Source organism: Accipiter gentilis, chromosome 8 (assembly GCF_929443795.1).
Source record: "Accipiter gentilis chromosome 8, bAccGen1.1, whole genome shotgun sequence".
NCBI lineage: Eukaryota > Metazoa > Chordata > Aves > Accipitriformes > Accipitridae > Astur > Astur gentilis.
The window spans coordinates 26,008,973-26,034,991 of NC_064887.1; the positions used below are offsets into that span (position 1 = coordinate 26,008,973).

The 26,019-nt window shown below is 37.9% G+C and overlaps 1 protein-coding gene across 5 annotated transcripts in view; it reads right to left on the minus strand.

Annotated features, from left to right (window-relative positions):
* Positions 1 to 232: 232 nt before the first annotated feature.
* NTNG1 (netrin G1) overlaps positions 233 to 26,019 on the minus strand; it is a 175,559-nt gene continuing 149,772 nt past the window's right edge. For all 5 annotated transcript variants that reach the window (XM_049808227.1, XM_049808230.1, XM_049808229.1 and 2 more), the window contains one exon: positions 233 to 1,466. In XM_049808227.1, the coding sequence (XP_049664184.1) occupies positions 1,240 to 1,466 (227 nt within the window). In that variant the 3' untranslated portion in view covers positions 233 to 1,239. The remainder of the gene's footprint in view (positions 1,467 to 26,019) is intronic.

Consider the following 26,019-nt stretch of genomic DNA (forward strand, 5'->3'; position numbering starts at 1 on the left):
TTGTACCTTTTCCAAGCTTGGGATTTGATGACATCTTCCTCAAACAAATGATGCCCTTTACGTTTAAAATTGTTTGCAAAAATAATGATAGTACTAAAAATAAAACCAGGTTAGAGTGTTATGATGCAATTTCCACTGCTGAATTTGTTTTTCTTTCACATACTAGGTGGTAAAATGATCAATTTTTTTGTTTTGTTTTGTAAAAAGGCCTTAAGAAATAGCCATCATCCTGGAACTGTTTATGCAGGAATTTTTATTCTTTGAAATCTTCCAGTGTTAAAGCAACAAGAAAACATTTAGAATGTCCTTTGGTGGAATCTTATTACACTTGTTATATATGTAAACTGATATTCTTTGATGCCAGCACGTTGCCCATACAGAGAAATCTCTGCACAATTAAATGAAAGGAAAAAAGAAAAGGACTAAATAAAAAGTAATATTTTTTCTCTTATCTGATTAGAATTAAATACATTAACAAATTGTCTGGTAACACAAATAGGCAATAATACAAAAAATCTACATTGTACATTATTTCAAGAAAAATAACTTCATTTGAATACAAAAGGATAAATACACTTTTTGTCCTATAGCCACTCTTGTACAGTAGGTGAACACAGCATCTTACTGATGCAGTGCTGCTAAGGTATACAAGGATATGACTGGCTTGAGTTTTATTGAGGGGGCTGTTACACATGTGCATCACTAACATCAGACAAAGAAATCTTTCAACCAACAAGGGTTACAGAGCAACGTTCACTAAAGCACAGGTTGGAAAGGATTCGGGACTGAAGCAGGCCAATATGGCAGCTTTTACAGATTTCCTTATACCCACAATGCACTGACAGCAAAGAATGCCTTTATTTGGTCGGTCCACACGCCGGGTGGAGGTACGGTAGCGCACCATATAGGAATAGCAAGTGTTTTTTAAATTCTCTTCCCATTCTGGGGGCTGTCAAAGCCATTTCGGTCCTGTGTAAGCTTTGCAGCTAGCGTTGACGTGACAGAATAGGCAGCTGCCAACTTGCCTCGAGTCAGAGGTGAACAGTCTTGACTCAGAGCCCTGTCCGTAACTGATTAATATGGCTTAGTTCAGTTAGGCCTCCTTAGTTTGTATGTGGTTATTTTTGCTCTCTCTTTTCCTCCTTAAATTTCAGTAGCAAACGCTTGGGTTTTGTTTTGTTTTCATGTGGCACGTTCCTTTGAAGCAGCCTCAATGTGATGCCATCAACCATCCAGAGTCTAGCATATGCAGAGTCCCGTTGCTCCTAGTAGAGCAGTCAGCAGTAAGAGAGGCCCGTGTGACACTGGCCCCTGGCCGGAGTTTTGGCTGCATCCTCCCGGGTCCCTTTCGCACTTCAACTTCTCGCATAAAATGCCAGTGTAAGCCGGCGGGCACTGGCATCGCACGTTGTTGATGCATGTTCCTCCGTTCTGGCAATGCAGTAGTTCATTGTCACATACATTTGCTGCAAGATAGCGGGGGGGGGGGGGGGGGGGGGTGTGGGGGTGGGGGAAGAAAAGCAGAATAAATATAAGTTCATCTACAGGAGAAACTCTGCACTGAAACCAGAGTGGAAACACTACCTCCCCCCTCTTCCTGAGCCATGTAAACAGGGGATGTGGGGGGTTTTTAAACACTTCAAGTTTGAATTTTTTTATTTTATTTGATATTTTCTCATCCTTTTTTCCTTTGTTTTTAGGCTGTAGTCTTGGAGAACCACATCATTCACTTCAGACCACTGACTATGATAATATTAATTAATGAATTAATATGAATAATGACTAATAATGAAATAATATGAATATTAATACCTGCCTTGTGCCAGTGTCTGCATTTTTATAGTTACTACTGAACTGGAACTGTGGGTGGGTGTGGTATTATTTGGAAGGGGCAATGTATCCAGAGCTTTTGGAAAGCACGAACAGTGGTTAAAAATGCAACACGGCCTTGCTGAAGTAAAAAGATCTGTATGAGAAGGCAGGGTTTTATAATCAAGAACTGCATGTATTAGTGACCTGAAAAAATTACGCAGAAAAGATAAGGCAAGCACAGGCAGGAAATCCAGCATGCTATTTGATGGAGATCATATGGTATATACATATGGAAATAAAAGATAATGTTGTTATTTCCATTACAGATCAAATATTTCTTCTTAATTAGATTTGCTACTTTGGTACAAGGGTAACTGGCATCTTAAAACTATCTTAGTTAGACACTATAGCCTGATATAACATCTTCAGAAGTCAGATTTGACAAAAGAATTAAGAGAAAACAATACAGGCAAAAGTTTTAGAGCTGCATAATATTACCGTATCTGAAAAATTGACAGCTTCACTTTGTATTACTTAATACCAATGAAATATTTCACTGGGTAAATACATGGAGATGTGAGGAACATACTACTTAAATGTGTCAATCTGTGTTTTATTCCAGGTCATATCACTAGCAGAATATGTGCTAGATTACAGCTCTGTCTTCTATCGGAGAGGCAATTTTAGTGAAGATCTTACACCTACTATTTAGGCAGAATGTAACAGTAAAAATTTTCACTTGGAGAATTAGGGAAAAGATTATTTGATTTAGAAGCAGTCTCAACATGATATGCTGTTTATGCATACCTTCGCCTGGAAATACCCTAAATAATTCAGAATAGGGAAAATATTGTTAATTTTACTTTAAACATTGCTATTTATTGCTACAAAAAAGTACAATTTTGTAAATGTTAATTTACTTACTTTTAAAAGCAACCCAAATATTATGAGAACTAAAATTGAAACAGTCCATGTTCTTAAGTGATGCAATCCTTCCTTCATATTATTGATGACAGCCATATGTCTGAATTTTAATGTTCTATATATACATTACAAAAGTGTTTATATTTTGTACAAAGAACAGTAAATCACCACCAAATGAATGTGATGAGATTAACAACCCACAAAATTATAACGATAACAGGCTGAAAAAACCCCAAACTGTATTTTAAAAGTCAGTATTTGAGTTGCACCTCTTACAACTGAGGCTACACATCTTTAAAATGGATTTTATTATTCATATTGTATATATTTAGCCATATCAACAGGCAACATCAAAATACTTTATCTGATGGTACAGCTACCGAATCTGCTTGTTCTAGACTATTCATTGCCAAGATGCTTCCTACAGTTCAGGCAATGAAAATGGTGAAATATCTGCCCCATCAATACTGACCATTGTTTGCCTTGAATAACTGAATGGAATTCAACAGTTAATTAAATACCACTTCTTAAACAGGAGATGAGATACTTACTTTCTGTTTGGCTCGGAATATGTTATCCAAATTTTCCCAAGTATTTAGTAAAACAAATTTATCTTCCACTAGCTTTCCTATTTTTAAACTTACTTTGACAATTATAGCCTTTTATTTTCAGAGACCACCAGCCCAGACTCTGCTCTGTAGTTACAGTCTGCTGGAGATGTGTGGCTGAAGTGGCGTTTTGCTACATGCTGGCTGTTCTGCCTGACACACCGATGCAGGCTGCTATCAAATGCCTCTAAGAATTGCTGTCTACAAAATTCTGCATACAATGTTATAGATGCCGATTTGTAAATCAGAGCGTTTATTTCTCATGAGAAAGTTTTTTTAAATGCACTCTAAAGAAGGGATGGATCAAAAGCTGCTTCTTCATTTTTCTTGCATGCTTTTAAAAGTTTGCCCACAGAATTGCGTTAAAGTAAAAACAGGTAGATTTTCATGTTCTCAGCAAATTACTATGTAGCTGAAAATTCTTGAATTTTTAATCCTGTATTGTTACAGCTTTCTTAGTTTCTTAGTATCTCTTGCTCTTGCACACACACATGTACTCACTATATGTATCACGTAGATAGCAATTGTGGTGACTGGGGAAGTTAGATGAAACAATTCTGAAAATGTTATGAAATCCCATTATTTCCTTTTGCCAATTTTGTTTTAATTTTATTCTGACCAACTCTAATAGCATTTCCACCTTCCCGAAAGCATGGTCAGGATTACTTTTAAAACTTTAATATTGACTGATTATGTTTATTCAGTTTAGGAATTGGATTAGCTATAGCTAATGAGTGTAGCACATCAGCAGCATAAAGAAAAGTACTTTCACTGGAATTTAAACCAAAATTTTTGCCTTAAACAAAAGCAGTTGACATGCTGCCAGGACCAAAGCAAGGCAAGTATATTAATTGTTGCTTCAAACGTTAACACAGTATTTTTCTAGGATAGGCTTTATAACACATTTTATTTCTGAAGAGGCTCTAGGCATTTCTCGGAGAAGGCAGTGACCTGGGAGCTGCTGAGCAGGGCAGGAAGGCGCAGAACCTTGCAGCCCCCTTGCTTTGTGCTGATGCCCAAGGAGAGCTGCTGCAGCTGGTGCTGGTGGGAGCAGGTAGGGCTGGCTGAACCCCAGCACGTGCTTGGCCCTTGGCCTTTTCCCTTCCCCAAGCAGCGGGAGCAGCGAGCCTGGCAATACGGGGCTTTCCTGCCTGTTGTACCCCCTCCTACCTTCTCCTACCTGCCATGCCCTTGCCCCTTCTTCTACTCCAAGCAGTGAAATGTTGCCTCCGCTGCTGAGAGCTGTTGAACCAGCCCTGCCTTATCTTTATCGTTAAGAGTAACAATAATGAAAAATTAGCTTGAATTTATCTGAAAGGCATCAGGTATCAAGTTCTGATCAAAGAATGAAACACGGAGAAGTGATGCAAGTAAAAGAACTAATTCTGAAGTAATCACACATGACTAAGACTTGTGTGGCTGAACTAGCTGTGGGTTGTCTGGCAGATCTTCATTAATTAGAAGACAGGACATCAAATTGATCATTTGAGAAAGAAAACAGAGATAACTGATTTGCTCTGGGGAGTTTTGCAGGCCTTTCAGGGACATATTTCTGAGTACAGTCTCTAGATCTGCGCTACTGTGGGAAGTGAAATATTTAAAGTAAACCAGAGCAAAATTTTTAATATTATTTTTGTAATTCATCAATTTGCAATCTAAGCTATGGTCTGATTACAGGATCCTTAAAACACTACACAAAGGAGATAGAAAAAAGCCACATGTAAAAATGGATAGATATTTGAAGCTTTTCTGTCCTTGGGGCAGCCCCCCCTTCCCCTTCCAAACCAATAAACCCCTGCTATTAGCAAGAGATATTACTATTTTTGAATTAAAATGTAAACATCTTTTCCAAAGTAATCATTAATAAAATATTGAAGCCTCTTTTTTAGGATAAGACCTCTACGAATGATGATGAAAGATGCTTTGCCACAAGTCACAAAATATTCTTGATTTGTAATTCCAATGTTATTACATTTGGAAATGGAATATCAAAAGAGGAAAACAAGGGGAAAACATCCAGTCTTTCAACCAGCTCAAGCAGTTCAAGGGATAAGTGTGGTGCTAGTGTTTCACAGAATTTATATTGAGTATTTAATGGAATGTATAGAGAGAAGCATAGTTATTTGACAAATGTCTATTTTCCTCTTAAATGTTCAAATCTGAATAATACACAAATTTCTGAGTTTGTCCAAAACTCAACTTTAATACCATTGCATCTTCTTGAAAGAAAAGGGATAGACAACTGTGGCTGATTTTAGTTCTGAAGCAGCAATATAGATACAGTAACACAAACGCAAGCCTTGTTCTCTTTGATCTGCAGGGCCACCTCAGGCACAGCATTGTGCTGTTGACTTCTTTCTGGTTACTGTGGGCAACTTCAGAGCACATGCACAGGGCTTTTGGTCTGCCTACTGCTCAGACAGAAAACCAATATGCTATTGGACTTAAGCACAGTTTCTTTTAGCCTCCTGTCTTTTCTGAAGGCCATCCAAGAGGGGAGAAAATACATTTTGTACCTTTCTTTGTGCTACCTTAATTTTTGTACAGCTTGCCTACAGTAACATTTTATTCAGGTGGGTCAGCCACATCAATATGAGAAAGGACAGGCTACTGACTTAAAAGAAAGAAATGAACGTATTCAAAAGGACACCTTTTTTGATCAGGGGTAGGTGGTCTTACTTTCTGCATCAAAATCTAGATTCATTATGAAATTTTCATTGTTTGTGGGAACAGCATAAAGACCATTAATGATAAAGTCACAGAAAGAAAATTTTTTGTTAGAGGGCCTTGCTTCCTTTCTTGAATTCTGAAGTCTTTCATTTCAAGCAGTGCTTTGTATGATCTCTCTCATCACTATTTTTCTTCAGTGTGCTCTTTTTATGTTATCATTTGTTACAGCCTTCTCTTTCCCTCTCTTTTTAAAACCATCTCTTCACTTTTGTCCTTTTTTGTCTCCCAGATCATGAGTATTATAGTCCCTGGACAGGTTGGTGGGCTGACAGCTCTGAATATATTACACAACATTTTGGTCTATTCTAAAGCAGTGATGCAAGCTTTGACCCTACTTCTGCTGCAGTGAATTTTCCATACTGTTTGTCAGTAGTTTGCGTGAATGGCACTACTGAAATCACGAGAATTTTTTGACCTTGGATTCCACCTATTGTTCATAACTTTGAAAGCATGCAGGTCTAGTGGCTGAAGAAATTATTCTTGGCTATTTTCTTTCTCTAATGAATCTGTTTCCTTGGTATGTCTTACCTAGTAAAGAATGTTACCTGAATTAATTTATGAGGAAGTTTTCAGCACACATGCTAACAGAATATTCTGTCTCGGCATAAGAAGTGAGTAAAAAACCAAGCATAGTGAAACCCTTGTTTTCATTAATGATGTTCATAGGTAGCTTCAATATATGCAGTGGTTGTCTATATATAGAGAGCTGTGAACAGTACATTGAAATGACATGAAAAAATTAGGAGGTTTCAATAAGTTCAGTAAATTGAGGCCAAGCACAAGCGATTTCTTGTCAAATACAGAATTAGTTCCTATGAATACTATAAAGGTTCTGTAATTAACATGCATTCTCTAAAAATATGATCATTTAATCAATAAAAAGTAAAAACAATCACAGAAGGTAGAAGAAATTGCAACAAATGAGAAGGCTTGTGTGTGTATGCCTAATAAGAATATGTACATCTACACATAAATATAGCAAACATGCACAAGAAAACCTCTGCAGTCGTGAAGGTGTTAGTAATATTTTTCCCACAATTTGTCAAATAGGTATTATTGGAGTTGGGAATGCAAAACACTTAGTCTCATTCAACTGCAAAGGTTTAAAATTGTTTCCAGTTGTATCAGAACATAAGTGACCACAATCAAAATATTTTCAAATTGCCAAAGTTAGCAACAACAGATTATTTCCATTATTTGGAAACAATCCTAAAAATACAATGTATACTTGTTAGGTGTTAAAAATCTCTATGTGGAGCCCCACTGACTCATGAGATTTCACCCATATAAAGTAAGTATTAGGAATGAGGATATAAGGGCATGGGGAAAACTTCCAAGTAGTCAGGCTTCTTCTGAAAGGTTACAAGTAATGCTATTACAATTAGTGTTGCACAGCACATGACAAAACCTCAAATTTTCATAACTTAAGTATCTTACTCATTTGAATAACCAGTCACTAATAACTGACTTGAAGGTTTTGTCACTTAAGATTTCTCCCTCTGCCTGTCTGCCAATTAGATCTACTGTTAGGTTATTATTAGAATTTAATTTATTGTTACCAGTTACAGTTGCTGCCAAATGGTTTTTATGTATTTTGCTACCACGAATACACGTCAGTGTTGATCAGATTTCTTCAGTGGTTTTGAACCACAGACATGCCTGATACAAAAAAGAGCTATTGCTCTTTTGAATGAGAGATTCATAATGATTTGGTTTTTTGAAGTGACACTAATTCAACATTTGCTGTAGTAGGATCAGTAAAACTATCTTAGGATACTGTCAAATCAAGACAAGATAGATGCTTTGATAGCATGAGAAGAAAACTGGTTTGTGCTTAACCACCAAGGCACATTCTGAAGTTAAGACAAAACAAATCAGTGTAGACAAGTACAAGCCTAAAGCATATTTTACTGTGTCAAAACTCCAGTCATAAGTGACAAACTTTAACACAAAGATCTCTGGTGCAAAGTTGAAACAATGTTGTGATTAATTATATTGCCAACAATACAAGGAAATAAACATTGACCAAGTGAGAGTGGTTTCTAAAGGCATACATCTCCATCTTGACTTGTCTTAGAAATGCCCGTTAGAGGCACAATTGAAATGACGATTTTTTAATCAAACCAGTTTTACTAAGTTATCAGACAGTAAATGAATAGGTGGGTAATGGAGGTACTGTGTTTGCTGAAAACTTCTGGTAGAATTTTTAGATTGTTTGCCTACATGTAATTTCTGTTCATTCTGTTCAATTCTCACTTCAAAGCTAAGCCAGTTCTGATCAAGTTGCAGAAATCTTCAGAGTTTCTATAAGAAGATGCAGCTACTATTCAGAGTTCTCCCCAGTGCACAGCTGCAGAATGGATGGTGATTCCTCTCTCCTGTAAACAGGTACCAATTTATCCTAGCATCCACGTGGGTAAGCACAGGTGATTAGGTTTCACTACTGAAAGTGCAAAATCCTCTACAGAACAGATTTTATTTTGACCATGGTATAGGGATAGCAGAGGTAGAAAGTTACTCTGTTTCACAGGTTGTGTCTGTGCTTTCTCATTTTCTATCTCTATTCTTAATCTAAAATCTCTGGATTTAATTAATAAAAGATAATGAGAAGAAATACATCAGATCTGTCAAGAGGACAAGGGGGAGAACTGAATTTTGGAATTGATGATAGAGAAGCCATAGTAGCTTTGGCACAAACAACACAAGATTGCTTGTTAAAATGGCTGAAACCAAATCCAGATTTAGTTATCTAAGAATTGCGGTTGAGATAATACCTTCCAATCTTCCTTGGTTTCAGAAAATGATTGATTAACCTTTCAGTTTTCTGATTTTGATGCTTCCAATTTTATACTTCTCCAAAAGAGGATGATTCCCAAAGTGGGGGAAAAAAATTCCCCATTCTTTCAATTGCTTTGCTTATGGAGGAGCACCACTGAATTGGTATGACCCTTATCATATTTTAGGGTAATCTCAGGAGACCAATAAACTACATCATAGCTTTAGTTGCTCAAAAGGGACTACATACCCCCATTATTCATATTCCACTCGAAAAGCTGTAAACTGCAGTGCCGTTACTTCTATCTTCCTGTGGATAAATGAACATTCTTACGTGATCTGTCTTCTCTTTCCTTAACTACAATGAGAAGCAATTGAAAGTACGGGGGGGGGGGGGAGGAGGGGAGAGGAGAGGGGGTTGTGTTGTTTGGTTTGGTTTTTTTTCTTTTCTTCCTAGTGCCAACAGCAAGGTCAGGGTTTGGATGTAACCACTATCAATAAAAACTGGCTAAGCACTAAAACTCCTCAGACACAGAAGATGATTGGGTCATCAAAAGGCCCCATGACCAGTTGTAGGGTGAGATTTGGTTCCCTAAATACAAGCAGCTACCGCCATTAGAGGTGCCAGAGGGCATTTCAGACATTTGCGTGGAGCAGGCAGGTATGTGGTAAGACCTGTGAGAGATTTAGGCTTGCGGGAGTGGTGGCAGGAGGCCTGCCAGGGGGATGCCTGCCTGCCTCAGGCAGCGGTTGGAGCCCCAGGTGCCCGAGGCAGGCTCTGCCTGCTGCCTGCAGGCTCTGCATCCAGCCATGTGTGGCTTCCCTGCCTGTGCTCGAGGTCTGCTCTGACCCAGGTGCGGCTGTGCAGCCCTGGACGGCTCTGGGTGAAAGCCCCAAGCTGCGAGCAAGAGCCGCGAAAAGCCTCCTGCGAGGCGTCCGCTCGAGCACTCTCTGCCCCCAGCCTGGGAGCGCATCTGAGCTCCGGCCCTGGCCCTGGCCCTGGCCCGAGGGGCCTGCTGGCCTCGGCCCACCCTGGCCTCGGCCCACCCTGGCCTCGCACGTTTGACTTCCCGGCGCGACCCCAGGCCCGCCGCTGCGGGAGAGGCTCGCCTGGCAGGCCGCAGGCTGCGACGGGCCCTGGTGCTGCCCCCAGCGCCGCTCTGCTTGCCTGGCGTAGGTGCTGCGGGAGGGACCCTCTGGGGAGTTCCCTGCCCTGCCGACCCCGTTCCCCTTCCCCCCACCCCCCGGCCACCTCCTGCTCCTGGCTTGCTGTCTCCTTGTGGAATCACCAACTGCCGTTGCTCCTCAGCGGTGGCGCTAGGCACCTGCGGTCAGGCAGTTCAGTCCCATCCAAAAAGCTAGCAGGATGGCCTTGCCTGAACAGCAGCGTTTTCAGGTTCATGCATGAGAACAGTATTTTCTTAAAAAGCTCCCAAGAGCTATTCAACAGACCCGCAACAGGAATCGCTTTTACAAAGCACAGAAAGGCAGGAGAAAGCCTGGAGAGCAAACCAAAGCAGGAGTGTGCGAAGGTCAGCAATTCAAATACATGATTATGAATTATGCAACAGGCTGAATGTTCCTGCCTCCTTAGCTGCTAGGGTGTTTGACTTGCAATGTTTTGGACACCATGGAACGCATATAATTTCTCTCTGTTTACAAAGACAAAAGTTTCTCTTCCTGCTATTCTTCCCAATGAACGCTGCATGAGAAGACTTTCAAAAGCCATGAAATAGTCCCCCACACTTATTACTTTATTTGGCAGCAAAAGCAGAGAAGATAATCACAACTGAAAATGTCTCCGAATGATTTAGGGGATTAGAATTATTCTAATAATTATTTTCCAAAAATTTTTTAGGGAAGGGGGGAAGAGAGTGAGTGAGAGAATGCATCGGTGGCTTCTATTAACAATGACATTAATTCCACAATAGTACTAATCTGAGGACAAATATTGGATGTATTGGTATTCCTCAAAACATCTGCATGGCCCTGGATCCTTAAGGTCTTTGCAGACAAAACTTAAAATTATTTTAGAGAGCTGCTGAGTGAGAATTTTAAGATTAAATCATAATCTTATGTTACTTAATGACAGTATTTAAAAAAAATTATTCTCTCCTAATTTTTTGCTCCGCAAATATATGATACATTTGTGAATGTGTCTGTACTCTCTGGCAATTTGAGCAAAAGCATTCATGATGTCTTTGATAAAGAAGAGGAGACTAATGAGTTATTTAAAGTTTTTATTGCCCAAAGCAGCATAGTTTTTGTAGCTTAATAACATATGTCCTGGTTTTGGTGTTAAGAAAGAGCTAAATTTTTAATAATCGGTTTATTATTACTCAGATGGAGTAAGGTCGGTTCTGCAAATTTTATTTTACAATACTTGCTGTGTATAGCAAACATTGTGTAGAAAAAATCTTTGAAATCAAAGTAATAATTTTGCATTGTAATGGCTAGTTTTTTAAAGCAGACTTAGTTGTATTTTTTTTTTTTACACAGAAGATGGTATATTCACGTCAAGTTACATTTTGAACACTGCTATTCTAAAGTTATTTGTGATCTAAATTTGAATGTTGCAAACTTTCTTCTTGCTACTTTGGCTTAAAGCCAATTGCATGGGGCATTTTGAAAAATTAGTGACAAGATCTACTGGAAATATATGTTATGATCAACTTCTAAACTATGTTAAATAGCATTTGTAATGGAAACATCGGTAATCTTTAATTACACGATCATAAATATCAAAGATATTAAAATGGGATGGGTATGTAACTAAAAAAAGGGAGTCACACTTACGTGTGACTTACAATCAGCTATGTTACAGTGACCACAAGTAAAGGTAAAGCCAAGTTTCTATGTCATGACATATTTCTCGTGTGCATTTTTCTAAACAGAGACACTTAAGACACTAGGACAATAATCTGCTATAGGAGAGAAAAGCACCAATGTGCAAAGTATGTGGCGTAGACTCTCTCAGAAGATGAACATTCAGAGTTTACGTGAACATTAGTTACAATGCAAAGGTAAAGGTAAAACATTTATATAGTTCCTACAAAGCATATGAAATGTGAGGGAATTTTTTTTTTTTTTTTTGTTAAAGCAACAATTCTGGGAATCAGGAGATCTTCTTTCTGAAACTACGTTGATTTATTGTTTGAATGTGGATGAAATGTTTCAGAGTGCTTTTGTTGAGCTAGCTCTAGAATGAGGATAAAAACACTGCCCTGTAGGTGTCTCAAAGCTCTTCAGAGTAAGAGTTGTTATTGCCAGTGAACAATGAAGAAGTTGATGCCAAGGAAAGTCAAATGATTTGCCTATGCTAACAAAAGGCGGGAATGAATGCAGGTCCTGTGAATTCCAGTTCTATTTACTAGATTGCACTGTTGATTAGATAAATGCAACAGCAGAGTTGATTACTGTTTCCAAGGGAGTTTGGAGCCTCTTAGCTATAAAAAGGCTTATAAAGTTTAAAAAAAGAATATGCAATCTTGTCAACTTAAGTGTCATATGCAATTGCATAAAATGTTTAAATACTCTGACAATTAGAAATACTGATGTCATGTATGTACCTCCTTCTAATCTCACCAGTCAGAATTTTAGCAGCTTCGTATTTGTGTATCGGGAATACAGTAGATTTGCAAATTTTTTTTTTAATCCCCTCTGCTTTATCTTGGCCTTTTAAAATATTATCTGTTATTGTCCATTTTTAATTATTACAGTGAAATTAAAAAATGACACTCAACAGGCAGATTCTTATAATTCCTTTCTGAGATATACTGGATGATAATATGCTTGCCTGTAAGTGGGGTTTTAATTGGTGCAATGCTTTACTTTCCTACTCTTTTCATCAGAATATCAATAAGATGACTCAAACAGCTGGCATGTAGCACTCAGCAAAAATGAGAACTAATAAATTAATGTATCAAATTAAAGCTATTAGCTGCATCACGATAGTTTTCATCAACAATATTTATCGCTACACACAGACTTGCTCTAGGTATCATTGTGCATTTATCTTCATGACAGAGCAGCCATTAGATGGGAAAACACAGATAATAGATGCTTGCTCTCCAACACAATCCTCTTCAGGCACACTAGTTTTTCTGCAATGTGCTACACAGGTGTAACTGATATGATGGACTTAGGCAGTGTTTTAGCTGAAAACACTTTTTAAACTGACTTATACTATCACATAATTCAGCAAAAATGTCCAAAAGATGCTCACACCAAAACACAAAATAACTGTCTTTGTTTATCTAATTATATTGTCTCCTAACAAAATTTCAAGGCCTCTGATTATTTATTTGTCTTTTCAAAAGCGATGTTTTGGTAAGTATGCAGTTAGAATTCAAAATTCATTATCACACATTGACCAATACAGATGAAGACTGCATACAGGCAACCTACATATTTTTCACAGTATTATTATACAGGCTACTACTACTAAGTTACTGCAATAGTAACAGGATTGCACTAATCTCATTTTATCAACTCTACAGTTTTGCTAGAATGTAGAAAACATCTGAATAACAATAGACCTGGCTTAGACTTAGAAAGAGAGCACTCAACATGTGTTTGTTTGGGCTAATGTCTGAAAGTTCTTTCTACACGCATATGAGCTAAAGATAATGCCTCTAAACATGGATGTTGATATCGCTTACTATGACAAAATGTTAGGATAATTCAGGATATTAAAAAGTCCAGAGTAAAAGACTCTAATGAGTAATAAATGTTTCCCTTTGTGCTTTATATGGTTCTTGCATTACTTTTGACATGCTCATTAACATACTTATATTTGTTTACCAATCCTGACGCACAAAGGTGTTAAAATTTAATTATTAGTGACAACTGAAATAACCTGAGATCCTCAAGGAATAGATAACTGCAAAATATGATTTCACTTCAAAGTACTTGCTTTATTTTATTTAAAATTATTTTATCCAATTTTTAGATTGTCAAGTCATGCCAGAGTTGAAAAAAACAAAGATATCTTCATTAATCTAGGCAAAATAAATTAGTCTATGACCAGTGTGTTATATATTAGTGAAGATATATTGTATCAATACCCTTAAACTTCATGATGAAACAAAATAACTGTGTTACTCAAAAAGTCTTCCACTCGTACTTAAGACTGAAAAGCCAAGACCTTGGTCATTTTCTCATGCTCCTGAGAAGCTGTGCATATAACAGAGTTACAAACTCATATACTCACCTTTTGGTTTAGAGAAGTAAGGGTCACACAAAAAATGCTCAATTTTTATGAAAGTATACTTCTAGAAAACGTATATTCTTTTAAAACATAATGCCTGAGTACATTTCTTTGTAGAACTCTCAGAGAAACTGGAAACAGATTTTTGCTAACTAGAATTTGGATGATGAAGCTGTATTTCCTGACAAGTTTATCTCTTTGGGTCCAGTCCTGTCCTCTGCCCCCAGCCATCCCCCTTGCATACCGCTACCTGACATAACCTGAACCCCCACAACTCCTGTCACATGCTTGTCCTTCTCTTTCAGCAGCCCTGGCAGCGATTACAATGGAAATTTGGCTTCTCCACCCACAGCTCCTCCAGAACTGTGTGTATTCCTTTACATTGCCTCCTATGGTGGGAGCTGGTGTTTGCTGTATGCCCGCGTAGAGTGCCGACTGATAGGTGCACATGATATTGGAGGATGAGAAAAGGCTGTAATTCCAGGTAGGATGACTTTTTGAAGAACAGGCCTGTGCCTGGACCCTTGTGAGGGGTCAAACACTGAGGCTAAACACAAAGCCTCCTCCTGCTCCATGAAGACACACGGCCAGCACGGCTAGCCAGCATGCAAGGCCAACCTCTGCAGACGTGTCACCTTGGGCAGCAGACTCCGTTGTGGTTCCTGCTCAGGTTTGAAACACAGGCCCAGTGAAGTGAGAGCATGAGATGAGCGTGAAATGCAAAGATTTTATGCTGCCTGTATGAGACAGCATTTCTTAAGTGGTAACATGGCAGATCTGAGTGGGATGATGGTTTTCTGAAGACTGCAAGAAAGCTACAGAATGAGTAGCTGCTAAACTAAAAGAGAAAAATCAGTGCTAAAGGGAAGTGGTTGGAACTGGAACAGTGGGGTTTGAGCCAAAGCCAGGATGGGTGGGAGGAGGTGAGAGAGGTGCTCAACACATCTTAGCTGGCTCAGTGTTTTGTATTTGCAAACCAGTCAAGGTCTTCTAATGGTGCAGAGCAGCGTGGGCTGCAGCATCGTTGCTAAGTTCTCATGTTGCCACTGAATAAAAGAGAAGATAAAACTGGAGTACACTTCTCTAGGCATCTTCTCAGCTGTGTTTTAAATCAGTAATGGTTTTGCATGAACTAGCAAAGCTCTCAGGTTGTTGCAGAAAAATTATAGCAGTATATGGCTTCATTTTGATAGGTGGTGTAAATCTTGACCCAAATTTTCAAACCTTTGCAGAATTTATGCTGTGTGCATGCAGCCTTTCATGTTTCTCCCCAGTTGTGTACCAAATGGCATGTGTGCATATGTAATTTGAGGCATTCCAAAACATCTGGCTCAATTTTTAAGACATTTGTGCTGTAATACACTGTTGTAATCTGTCTGTAAAGATATGTGGAATAGGATGCTTTTTCTGAGAGCTGAAGCCTCCTTGCAGAGTGCTGCACTTTGCTGCATAATGTCAACATAATGGGGCTGATTTAAGGATGCTATGTTTGCGCTCAGTATGAATTTTCTTGCATTAATGGCCCCAGTTTAAATCTCATTGTGAGATTCTCCTGTTCTTGAAATCAGTAGCAAGTAAGCCAAGTTTTTGAACCTTGTGAGAGTAACTTGTTCTCCTTGGACACTAGTCAGTGCTTATTGCTTCACTATCAAAATGCAGCTTCAGCTCTTTAAAGAAAGAGCTACATGTGGTGAAACTCCTTACTCTCCTTGGAGATTAAATTCTAAACTCTTCAAAGTAGGAGTCCTATTTCAAGGATCTTCTGGCTTAAAAGGGAAGTTCATTTCTGATTTAAAGTATGTGTAACATTCAGAGCTCAGGGATGCAGCATCTCATTAACAGAACACCCTGCTGAATTGTCTCCTATGGACAGCTATTTCTATACTGAGGATACTGGAGGCATTTGTTCCTCCTGCACCTGTCAGCGGAAATGGGGACTGGTTAGCGTGTGTGGCTAACACAGCTGGTAGCTCTTTTGATTGTAGCCCTTGTGTATCCCTGACCTATAGCTGCTTGGTGCTATTTCTTAAGGCTAACCTAAATAACTATTGAAGGGAGAATTCCTCCTCCAAAGAGATTATGGTTGAGCTCCTTATAACCTAGCAGTTATGAAGTGCAAGAATAGATTCTTGGGTCCACTGGAAAAGCCTTCAAATTTAAGCAGGAAATGGAGTAAGAACAGGGGCTAGCACATAGGTGTCATAGAAAGATAAAGGTGTCTTTGTCTGGCTGTTCAGAGGTGCTCAATATACAGCTTGACCACTGGCTCTGTAAGCTGGAGTAATATTTTGATTTATGCACAGACAGATTTTGTTATGCTTTATTCTTTGTACATCTGGAAAATACACAGGGTTTCACAAACGTCTGAAAAGTGTGAAAGATTTGGAAAGTTACTCCACTCAGTGTCTACAAAGGGAATGAAGTGGGTAAACTGATCTGTAAACAGAAGTACAAATCAAAATACTATCTTTAGATTCAGCCAGTGGCATCGGTGCAATTGTTATTACATGGTTTTCCACTTCCATCTGAACAAAAAGACAGATTGTCATTGGAAAGAAAAAAATAGCATATGAAGAAGTACTTGTCCAAGCTGTAGTTATAAAAATACAAAATGGTTTTGGGCATAAGGCTTTAATCATTGTGGACCCCGGCTGTATATTGAAATCAGTGATGTTAATGAACACAGTCTCTTTAATATAATTATTTCAAGTTGATTTCAGTTATAAGTAATCTTCTGTAGACATTAATTACCAACAACTTAATTATGATCAGACTCTCCTTCCCCTTCTTTGCAGAAATCTTTAAATTTCCAGCACTGTCACATCCTCCTCTTCTCACCTGATGATTATAGGTAAAAGTTTTATTAACAATTTAATTATTCTCTTTAGAAGCCAAGATAATTATAACGGGCTTGACTTGGCTTCCATTAAAAGTCTCTTTTAATGATTTTGCCATTGACTGCAGTCCAATGTGACAGAAGAACAGTTCGTAATCAACAAAATCATATCTCAAAATTGTGCAGGGATGAAAGAAATAGAAAGAACAATACTGTTAATATTTTACAGAACCTCATGGTACTTTTGTATGGGTTATCAGTCCCCTTGAAATATATATTGGCTGAATCCTGTAAAGCTGTATTCACTTTCAAGGTTGTTATTCATGTGAATAGCTTGACTAGAATTTGTACCGTAAAGGGTAGTAGTCAAAGATCTGACAAAAACCTGGACTGACATTTATAAGATCAAGCTTTTGTTCCTGATTTTATCATACCCATGTTCCTTGTCAAAATATTAACTTGTGTGCTTAACTTTAAGATGACTTTGAAGTTACTAGAAGGGTTAGTACATGTCTCGGGGGTATGGATCTAGGGGAAGAGGAGATGATCATGTAGGCACTTATTAGAAAGATGGAGAAGCTTCTCACTGCAAGGAGAAGCTAAAGGGACAGCATGCTTGCAGATGATTTGGTGAGCTGATCATATTAGAGATGCAGAGTAAACTGAGTACCAAAAAAAAGACCACTATTTAAAAGGATTTTTATAAAACTTGCATTGTTAGCAGCAGAGTAAAAGAAAACTTCATAAAGAAATACATTTACAAACAGTAAAGAAAAATGTTGAAGTGATGACAAAATGAAGGAAAAAAGAGAAGAGTATAGACTCTCAGAATTTAGCTGTAAGAACATGCTAAAGTATCCAGGAAGGCCAGAAATGATTGAGCAATGTACTCAAGTCATAAAAATTAGTAATGAATTTTTTTTCTAAACACATCAGAAGCAGAAACTTTCTAGGAAGTGTCTAGGGCAAACAAATGGTGTGTAAGGTAGTGAAGGGAAAAATCTACGAAGTATTAACTATGGAAGAGTGTTAGAAGGTTACCAGGCTACTGCCTATGTTGATGGGGCCATGCTCTGGAGGTGTGTCTCAAAGTTTATACAAACCATTCTTTAATGGTTTCCATCTTAAAATGGAAGACAGTTTATTGCAGCAGATCACCAGAAGCAAATAATATTGATCCAAGAGTTCTGAAAAAATGCAGAAACAAATTTCTGACTGTTACCTGTGATTTTACTAATTTAATTGCCAAGACAGGCTTGATTAACTATAAGAAGGGACTATGGCAGATGTGTTTTATAAAGAGCTCCAAGGAGATTGAGAGGAACTGAAGACTAGCAAGTAAAACTTCTGCAGCAAGCAAGTTGATGGAAATTGTAATGAAGAATAGAATTAGCAGATAGATTAATGAGCACAATAAGCATGGAAGAGAGAACTTTTGTTGAGGGAAATAATTGTGTACAAACCTAGTAGATGAATTTTTTTTAAGGAATCAGTAAGCATAGGGACACAAATGATCAAGTTGATAATGTATCTGAATCTCCAAAAAGTATTTCATAAGATCCCTCAGCAGTACCTCCCCCCCCCCCTCAAGAAACTAATAACAGAGTTTTTTGGTGGTTTGGTGTTTTTTTTTTTTTTTTTTTTTTTTTTTTTGTTTGTTTGTTTTTGTTTTGTTTTGTTTTTTTGTTTGTTTGGTTTTTTGTTTGTTTTGTTTGTTTTTTGGTTTTTTTTTGGTTTTTTTTGTTTGTTTTTTTTCATGGAATAATCATGGATTGAATAATAGGAAACAGGGTAAGAATAAATGTGAGAGACTACTACTCAGTCCTGTAAGAACTGTGTCAGGATTTACACAGGCAGAGTTGTGCTAGAAAAGCGAGTGAAGAGTAATGTAATAAAGTTTGCTCATATTACAAAAGTATTGTGGCTGTGAAGATCTTCAGAAGAATTTTAAAGGTGCTGGGTGACAGCACAATAAAATGGTAGATGAAATTCAGTGTTCAAGAGGAATGCACCCCTATAGATACTTGGCTTTTACCATTTAGAAAAGGGACCTTAAGAGTAGTTCAGAGTATTTTACTGAAAATGTTGACTTAATGCTCTTTATCAGTCAAAAAGGCAAATAGATTCTTGACTTTTTTTAGGACAGGAGAAGAAGAATGAAATGGAAAACACCACAATGTCACCATATAACTTCATGATGCACCCATCTCTTGAACGCTGCATGAAGTCCTGCATATTGAAAAGGTATACAGTAGTATCAAGAAAGGTAGAATGAAGAGCTATCATAGATATAAGCAGTTCCTGTAAAAGGAGAGATTAAATAGATTAGGTTTCTTCAGCATAAGAGAGGGAAGGTAGATTGAAGGAAAATGAAATAGACATCTATAAAATCACAAATGTTATGGAAAACGAATTGGAAATGATTATTCATTTATTCTTAGTACCTCTTCCTCCCAAGAACTAGGAAGTACCAAATGAAATTGTCAGCCAGCCATTTAAAACAAATAAATTATTATTATTATTGTTACACTTTGCATAATTGTGAACTTGTGCCCAGAACGTTTGGATACCAGAAGTATGAATGTCTCAAGAAGTGGTTAAGCAAATTAGTGGATGAAAGGCTCATTAAGACCAACTAAATATGAAGATACTGATGACCTCTTTGGCTAAGAAAATCCGTAAACTGTAGCTTCCCAGAGTTTGGACGCCTATGCTGAATGAAGTACCACTCAAGCCCACTACTGTCAAATAGAGGACACTGGGGTAAATGGATCTCTGGTCTAACTCGGTACAGGCTTTCTCATTTTCTGCTGTAGGATGTTCTACTGTCTATAAGCATGCAAGCATGAAGATAGACACATGACTCACAGGAGTGAAAGGTTTTGAAGACCAGTTCTAAAACAGGCTAGGTAAGATGGTCAGAAAACAAAAGGGTGAAGTGGGAATTGTGAAATGTAAAAAGGCACTTGTGTTAAGTGTTTTAGTTAAGAGCTCAGATCTTGAAAGGTCTTAATTATTTTCAGAAATTCATTGCTGAAGTACTCAAGCTATTGATACTAAATAATAACTCCTTTAATACAACTAAATTTCTTTAAAACCTTCAGTCTGAGATATTTTTTTTTCACCTTTATAAATTACTCGTAACAAATACTGTCAATGAGTAAAGACATCTAAAATCTTTTGGAAAGTACCTCAAATAGTAGTAGTATATAATTAAAAAGCCTTGAGTTCATTAGCTGTTAGATACTACAATACTCAGCTCTGTAGAAATACATACCTGAAGTTAGAAATGCTGATTACTTTAGGATTACATCCTTTCAGCATGTTCAAATTCAAGGCAGAAACACACCTTAACATCAGGTGTACCCCTGTACCTAGAATAACTCTGAAATCCATTAAAGGTGGAAGCTAGTCTTTTAAATTTACAGGTAGACGGCATCCATTTATTAACGCATAATATTAAAAGGCATTTTTTTACAACACTGGGGGAGTTTAGCTTCTGTTAAGGGAGGCAGTCAGTACCTTGCAAGTTAAAACCTATCAGCCCCTTCTAAACGAAAATTTGGTTTTTGTATTGCCATCATTGTGAACAGAAAGATCTCTTGGGAGAGTTGTATTTGCACCTGTGTAAAGGAATTTAAAACAATAGCTACTGAAGTCTTAATAATCAGCATGTGCTGGTGTCAGCAATGCCATCGGTTGCATCAATGTCAAGATAGGAAGTGTCATCTCTCTTTAATTGCCTCAGGTCAGTAGTTTTTATCTGCAGTTAAGTATTGGAGATTACTTTACTTACTCCTGAATGATACTTTTAAGGCCCCTTCATAAAAGTGTCCTATCTGGGCATGTCTGTGGTGCTATTGATCTCTTTATTTCTCTCCTCATAAAAAGGCAGGGAGCAGGCAAATTACATAGAAGTTATGGCCACTGAGCAGGCTTAAAAGGAAAGCGTGACAGATTTTTCGGAGGAAAAGCAGTCCTGCACATCACTGTTCAAATGAACATTTAATAATTCATAACAACTGAGTTATAAGTTTCCCCTTCAATACGTTTCCAAATGTGAATAGATTAAATGGTAATTGCTATCAAGCTTTATGTTCTATTTCATGTACCTAATAAAAGTTTATCTAGTGGAACTTACTCTGTATCTTTTTGATCTATTCCTAACTGACTGCAATACACTATATTAAAATATTTATCATTGTGCTATCAAATATTAACCATTTTAAAATCGTGTGACTAAAGAAAACAAATAATGTTACTTGTTTAACTTTTCATGAATTTCCTAATATTTAGTTGTTCAGAACTCTCCCATGATACAGCACCAGAAATACTGAAGACCCTAGAAATTGTATTCAGTCTTTTAAAATTGGTCTGTTTTGAAATGCACTCTGCTCATGTCTGTCACCACAGTTCATTTTGGGTCTGCATGCAGAATCCTACTTTTGTCATCTGTAAAAACTTATGATTCTGCTTCAGTACAAGAGAATCTTAAAAAGTTGTTTGTTTTTCTGTAGGTTAGTGGGGTTTTAAACTATTTTTGGGAGAGTATAGAACTGGTTTTTTTTTAGGAAAATTATCTAATATAATTATATCTAATTATCCACCTGCGCATCCATCTGAAATTGTGTGGCTTTGTCTGATAAAAATACCAGCAACTTGCTAGACTATAATGCGAATGGTCTAACAAAGGAAAGAGGAGAATACTGATCCCACAGATGTGCTACGGTTGCATGGCAGCCTAGTCCAGCTGAACTGCTGGCTGCCACTGTTACGTCACTCCCCAGCTGAGTGGGTTATGCTCTCCCAGGGTACTCCCGGTTGCCCATCCCATTGCTGATTCATATCACAGAACTAACACAGCAGAAAACTATTCTTTTTTGGTTGGTGTCCTGCTGAGTTAGATCTGAAATGGTTCAATGAAAGGTCAAACAAGTGCCTGAAAGATTGCTAGGGGTGTGGGACTAAATAATTAGGAATTGGGAGAAGAGGGATTGCAGCACTTGCAATTAGAGAGAACAGTTTAGACAGCCATGGAATAGCAGCTTTGAAGCTGACACCTGGGCAAGATCAAGAGAAGAACAACCTCTTCGCTCTAATCCAATCCTTCACCTTGCTGGGGAAAAATCATTCTATTAAAGGTCAGGTGTATAAATGTTGCTACCGAACCATTTCTTTGCACTTTGGAGAAAGCAAGTCTGATCACCAGGTTATCAGAGTAAATCTCCTGAAGTGAAGAGCTGCGGTCTGTTAAGAGCCTGGTGCCTCTTAATAAGATGTTAACTATGCTAACTAGCCCCCTTTTCTATACCTCATTCTCTGGTTGATTTAGGACCTGTTATTTTCTTCGGCTCCTCCCCCCCGCCCCAGGTGTTACCTAATTCACAATCCCCATACTGTTCATAGAAACCTTCCTTTCAGCACAGAGATGCTGAGATAATGTCCTTGAGCTCTCACCAATGCCCCTCTAGTCTATTCCTTCTGCAGGTTCTTCCATTTCCACAATATTTCATGCACTTTGTAGGCAGCAGTTCTAAAAGCAGCAGGAGACTTCATCCCCAACCTAGGCATGCTACAGTAACTGTGTAGATCTGTATAATAACTATATAGAGAAAGCATCCTATGTTTTTATCTTCTCCTCTGTGCTCTTCATGGCGGAAAGATGCTTCACGTCATCATTTTTGTTGAATAGGTTGTCTCTGTTCTGACATGTTTATTCTGACTAAGATATGCTCTCCCCAGAGAGATAAAAAAACCTTCTTCTTCTAAACCTTCTTTTTCTCCTTCAAATCCAGTGTCTCATTAAAAAAAAATACTATTCCATGATATTCATACTTTGGTGAACAATTTTCTATGTATCCCTGTATCTGTACGGTTATTTTGTGGGTCATGTATTTTGGAATGAATGCGTTTATACACACATTCATGTTGTATTTTTGCAGGTTTAAAAGACCCAGGATACCAGTATGGAATTACATGTATAAGTCATCAGCATGCTTCCCCTGAGGTAAGTGGAATTAATGTTTTGCATCATCTGAGAATCAGGCCTGGTAACGCTGTAAATTTGTTTGTAATCTTGCCTTGCTGGTCTTACATCTGTAAGCCATACTTTCCCTTGAGTTGTAGCAGTGGGACTCTGGATTGATTTAAGGAGAATTAGTCTGGATTTAAATTTGGAGCCATTTGAAGCAGAGTCTGTTCCTCTTACATCCAAACTCCTATACACACACAATTTCTTCAGTCTGCATAAGAATCATGTAAGACGGGTATTGCGAAATCAGTATTTAATGTATAAAGACCAGGGGCAGATTGTTCTTTGGGGACAGCGATGTTCAGCCCCATCAGAACTTTATCCCTTTCAATAAATTCCCTCCAGCTTCCCTCCAGCTCCAAGCGTGGCAGTGCACTTACTAGCATCAGTCCTGGCACCAAACCACACCAGAACTGAAGGTACATACAGCACCTGTGCAGAAGGGAAATCCCACCATATCCTGAGCAGCTAAAAGCATTAAAACTGCTACTGGTAAAAAGATGTAAAAAGATACAGATGGATTGTCTATGGCTCCCTACAGAGGCAGTTGCAAAGGTGAACTGGAAGGCAGGGCATCCCGGTTCTGAATTTCTATTTCTTTTTACAGAGTATAGTTCCCCAAGTACAAGTTCAATGTGTAGTTATTGAAGGACTCACAGGATACATCAGTGTACAAACATGTATAAAAGATCACTGACCTTCAGCGGGGGAGACAATTTCTGTCTAGAAAGGAGTGCATGATGTACTTTTTTAAGAAAGGGTTTTGTTTGCCTTTTTTTTTTTTTTTTTTTTTTTTAAGAAATAGATGGTAACATATGTTTTCTTGCTGAATTGTAAACGCTAACTTCCAAAAGCAAATGTTGATATAAGTTCCAGGGTTACAATTTCAGGTTTGATTTTCTTTGGCAATTCAATCTGTGTGATGATTTTGATCAAATGCCTTGGCTTCTAACATTTGTAACACATGATAAAATGCACATAAAAAAGCTTATATTTAAATAATCATATAATAAGTTGAATGCACACTGTGACAGAATATGAATTATCAACAGGCTGCAGAGTAATACAGGTTCAGTCTGGAAGACAGATACAAGCACTGAGCACAGTTTGACCACTGAAGATAAGAGTGTAATCCTTTGCTGCTTTAATATAAACTACTTAAAATGAATGAAAAAGGGTGAAATAAAATAAACTATTCAGAGCTTGACATAAGGCATCTGGCTGAAAATTCATTCACTAATTGTTTAAGATTTACACCACTGAAACAAGACGATTTGAAACAGTGCTTCACAATAAATAACTCATGGAGTTTAACTTGGGTGCAAGCTACCATTGGTAACATGTACTCAGTCTAGGCCTTTGTGGGGCTGTAAGTTCAAATGTCTTTATTTGCTCATATGAAGGGAGATAGTGAATAATATTAATCATCAAACCTTCCCTCACCTTTTCCCCTGTGAGGTGATCACGCCTAATGAAAATTTGAGCTGTGCTGGTAAAGTGAGATTGGCAAAAGAGTCACTTTTTCTTTGCCTGATTGGCTAAATGTGCAGCTGGTTCTGGAATCGATTCGTGTGTGCGGGAAATTAAAAGGTGTTAATTTGAAATGCTCCTGTATGTATGCAACAGAATTTAGTCACCTGAAATTTCATGGCCAAGGAATACAAAAGATGCAAGACTATGAGCAGTACACTTAGAAAATCAAATGAATGCTCCTGCTTAATGTTTTGCTTTCATCCATTTTTTTTAAAACTCAGGCAGTTCTTCTGTGTGCAAATGGTTCTACATTTTGTTACAGGTCCCTCCTATCACAAAGCACTATGTTCAGTTTAAGACTGGCCCAAAACAGCTGTAGTTGCTGGTTAAATTCCTTGCCAGGCTTGGAGCTTTTTCTTCTGTTTTTATGTTAATTTTTAAAGGAAACTGTTTAATTTCTATAAAATAGAAAAATGAAATATAGCTGTGTATTTTCTCATGTTTCTGGAATTCTAAAAGGCTTTCGGGACCAGACTGTGCTGTTCTTAATTAATTCCTTGCGCTTTGATCTATGTATGCATGCTGGTGAGAAAACCATTGTCAGTATCTGGGAGGGAGGCGGAGAGCTAAACCCCAGCAGCTTCCCTGCACGCATGGTGCCTGCGGCATGAATGGGTCTGGGGGAGGGCTTAGAAGTAGCGCAAGGCACAGTCGCATTTATTGTGCCTCTTTTTCTGAGGGCAGAAAACCTTCCTGTACCAACCAGACCCTGCTGACCGCTAAGTCTATGCAGTATAAACCCTGAATTCAATAAGATAACAGCTGTTATCACAGTGCTTTTTATCTGGGAGGCAAAGTCTAAAATTGCATCTGACCTCTATGCACAGAGATGCCAAGCAATGAGCGCTCTGCCTAGATCCTCAGAGGTTTTAGATGAAATCAGTAAGAGTAAGGTACCTAAATGAATACTTCTGAGGATAATAGCTTCTGTGTCTTCTGCCCACATGTGGTACAAGGTAGACTCCGAACAGTAATTTATCGAATGATACATTGTGAGTCTTACAAACACAACAGGACTTCAGCGCTGTTTTTTCCCAAATAGGATTACTAATATATAAAACTAAGCCACTCCATTTACTAATACAATCGTACAAGTAATTACACTAGCTATGGTATAGATTTAACTTATTTCTTTATAGCTTAAACCTCTGGTTGCCCTAGGTCAATGATTTTTAGCAACAAAGGTCCATAAGAATAGATTTTCTTAATAATGCCAATAGGGTATGTATAACAAAAAGTAAACACATATTGGTCTGTTGTGTGTGGGTGTGTATCCATCTTTGCATACGTACATTTCTGCACAGCACAAACTCAGGGAAACAGATCAAACCCACATGCTACATGTCCAGACAAATAATCATTTTGAGCTTTGCTAAGGCAGCACAATGAGTTTTTATTTTTCTTGTATATTGGAGTCTGCTTGCTTGCCCAGTCATTTGTTTAGATTTCAATGGGAAAATAACAAACAAAGCTAAAATTGCCACACTAGAAAATTAAATGAATTGAAATTCTGTTCCTCCATGAAAAGACTTGAAATGGGATTTAAATCAGTGTGTGCTTG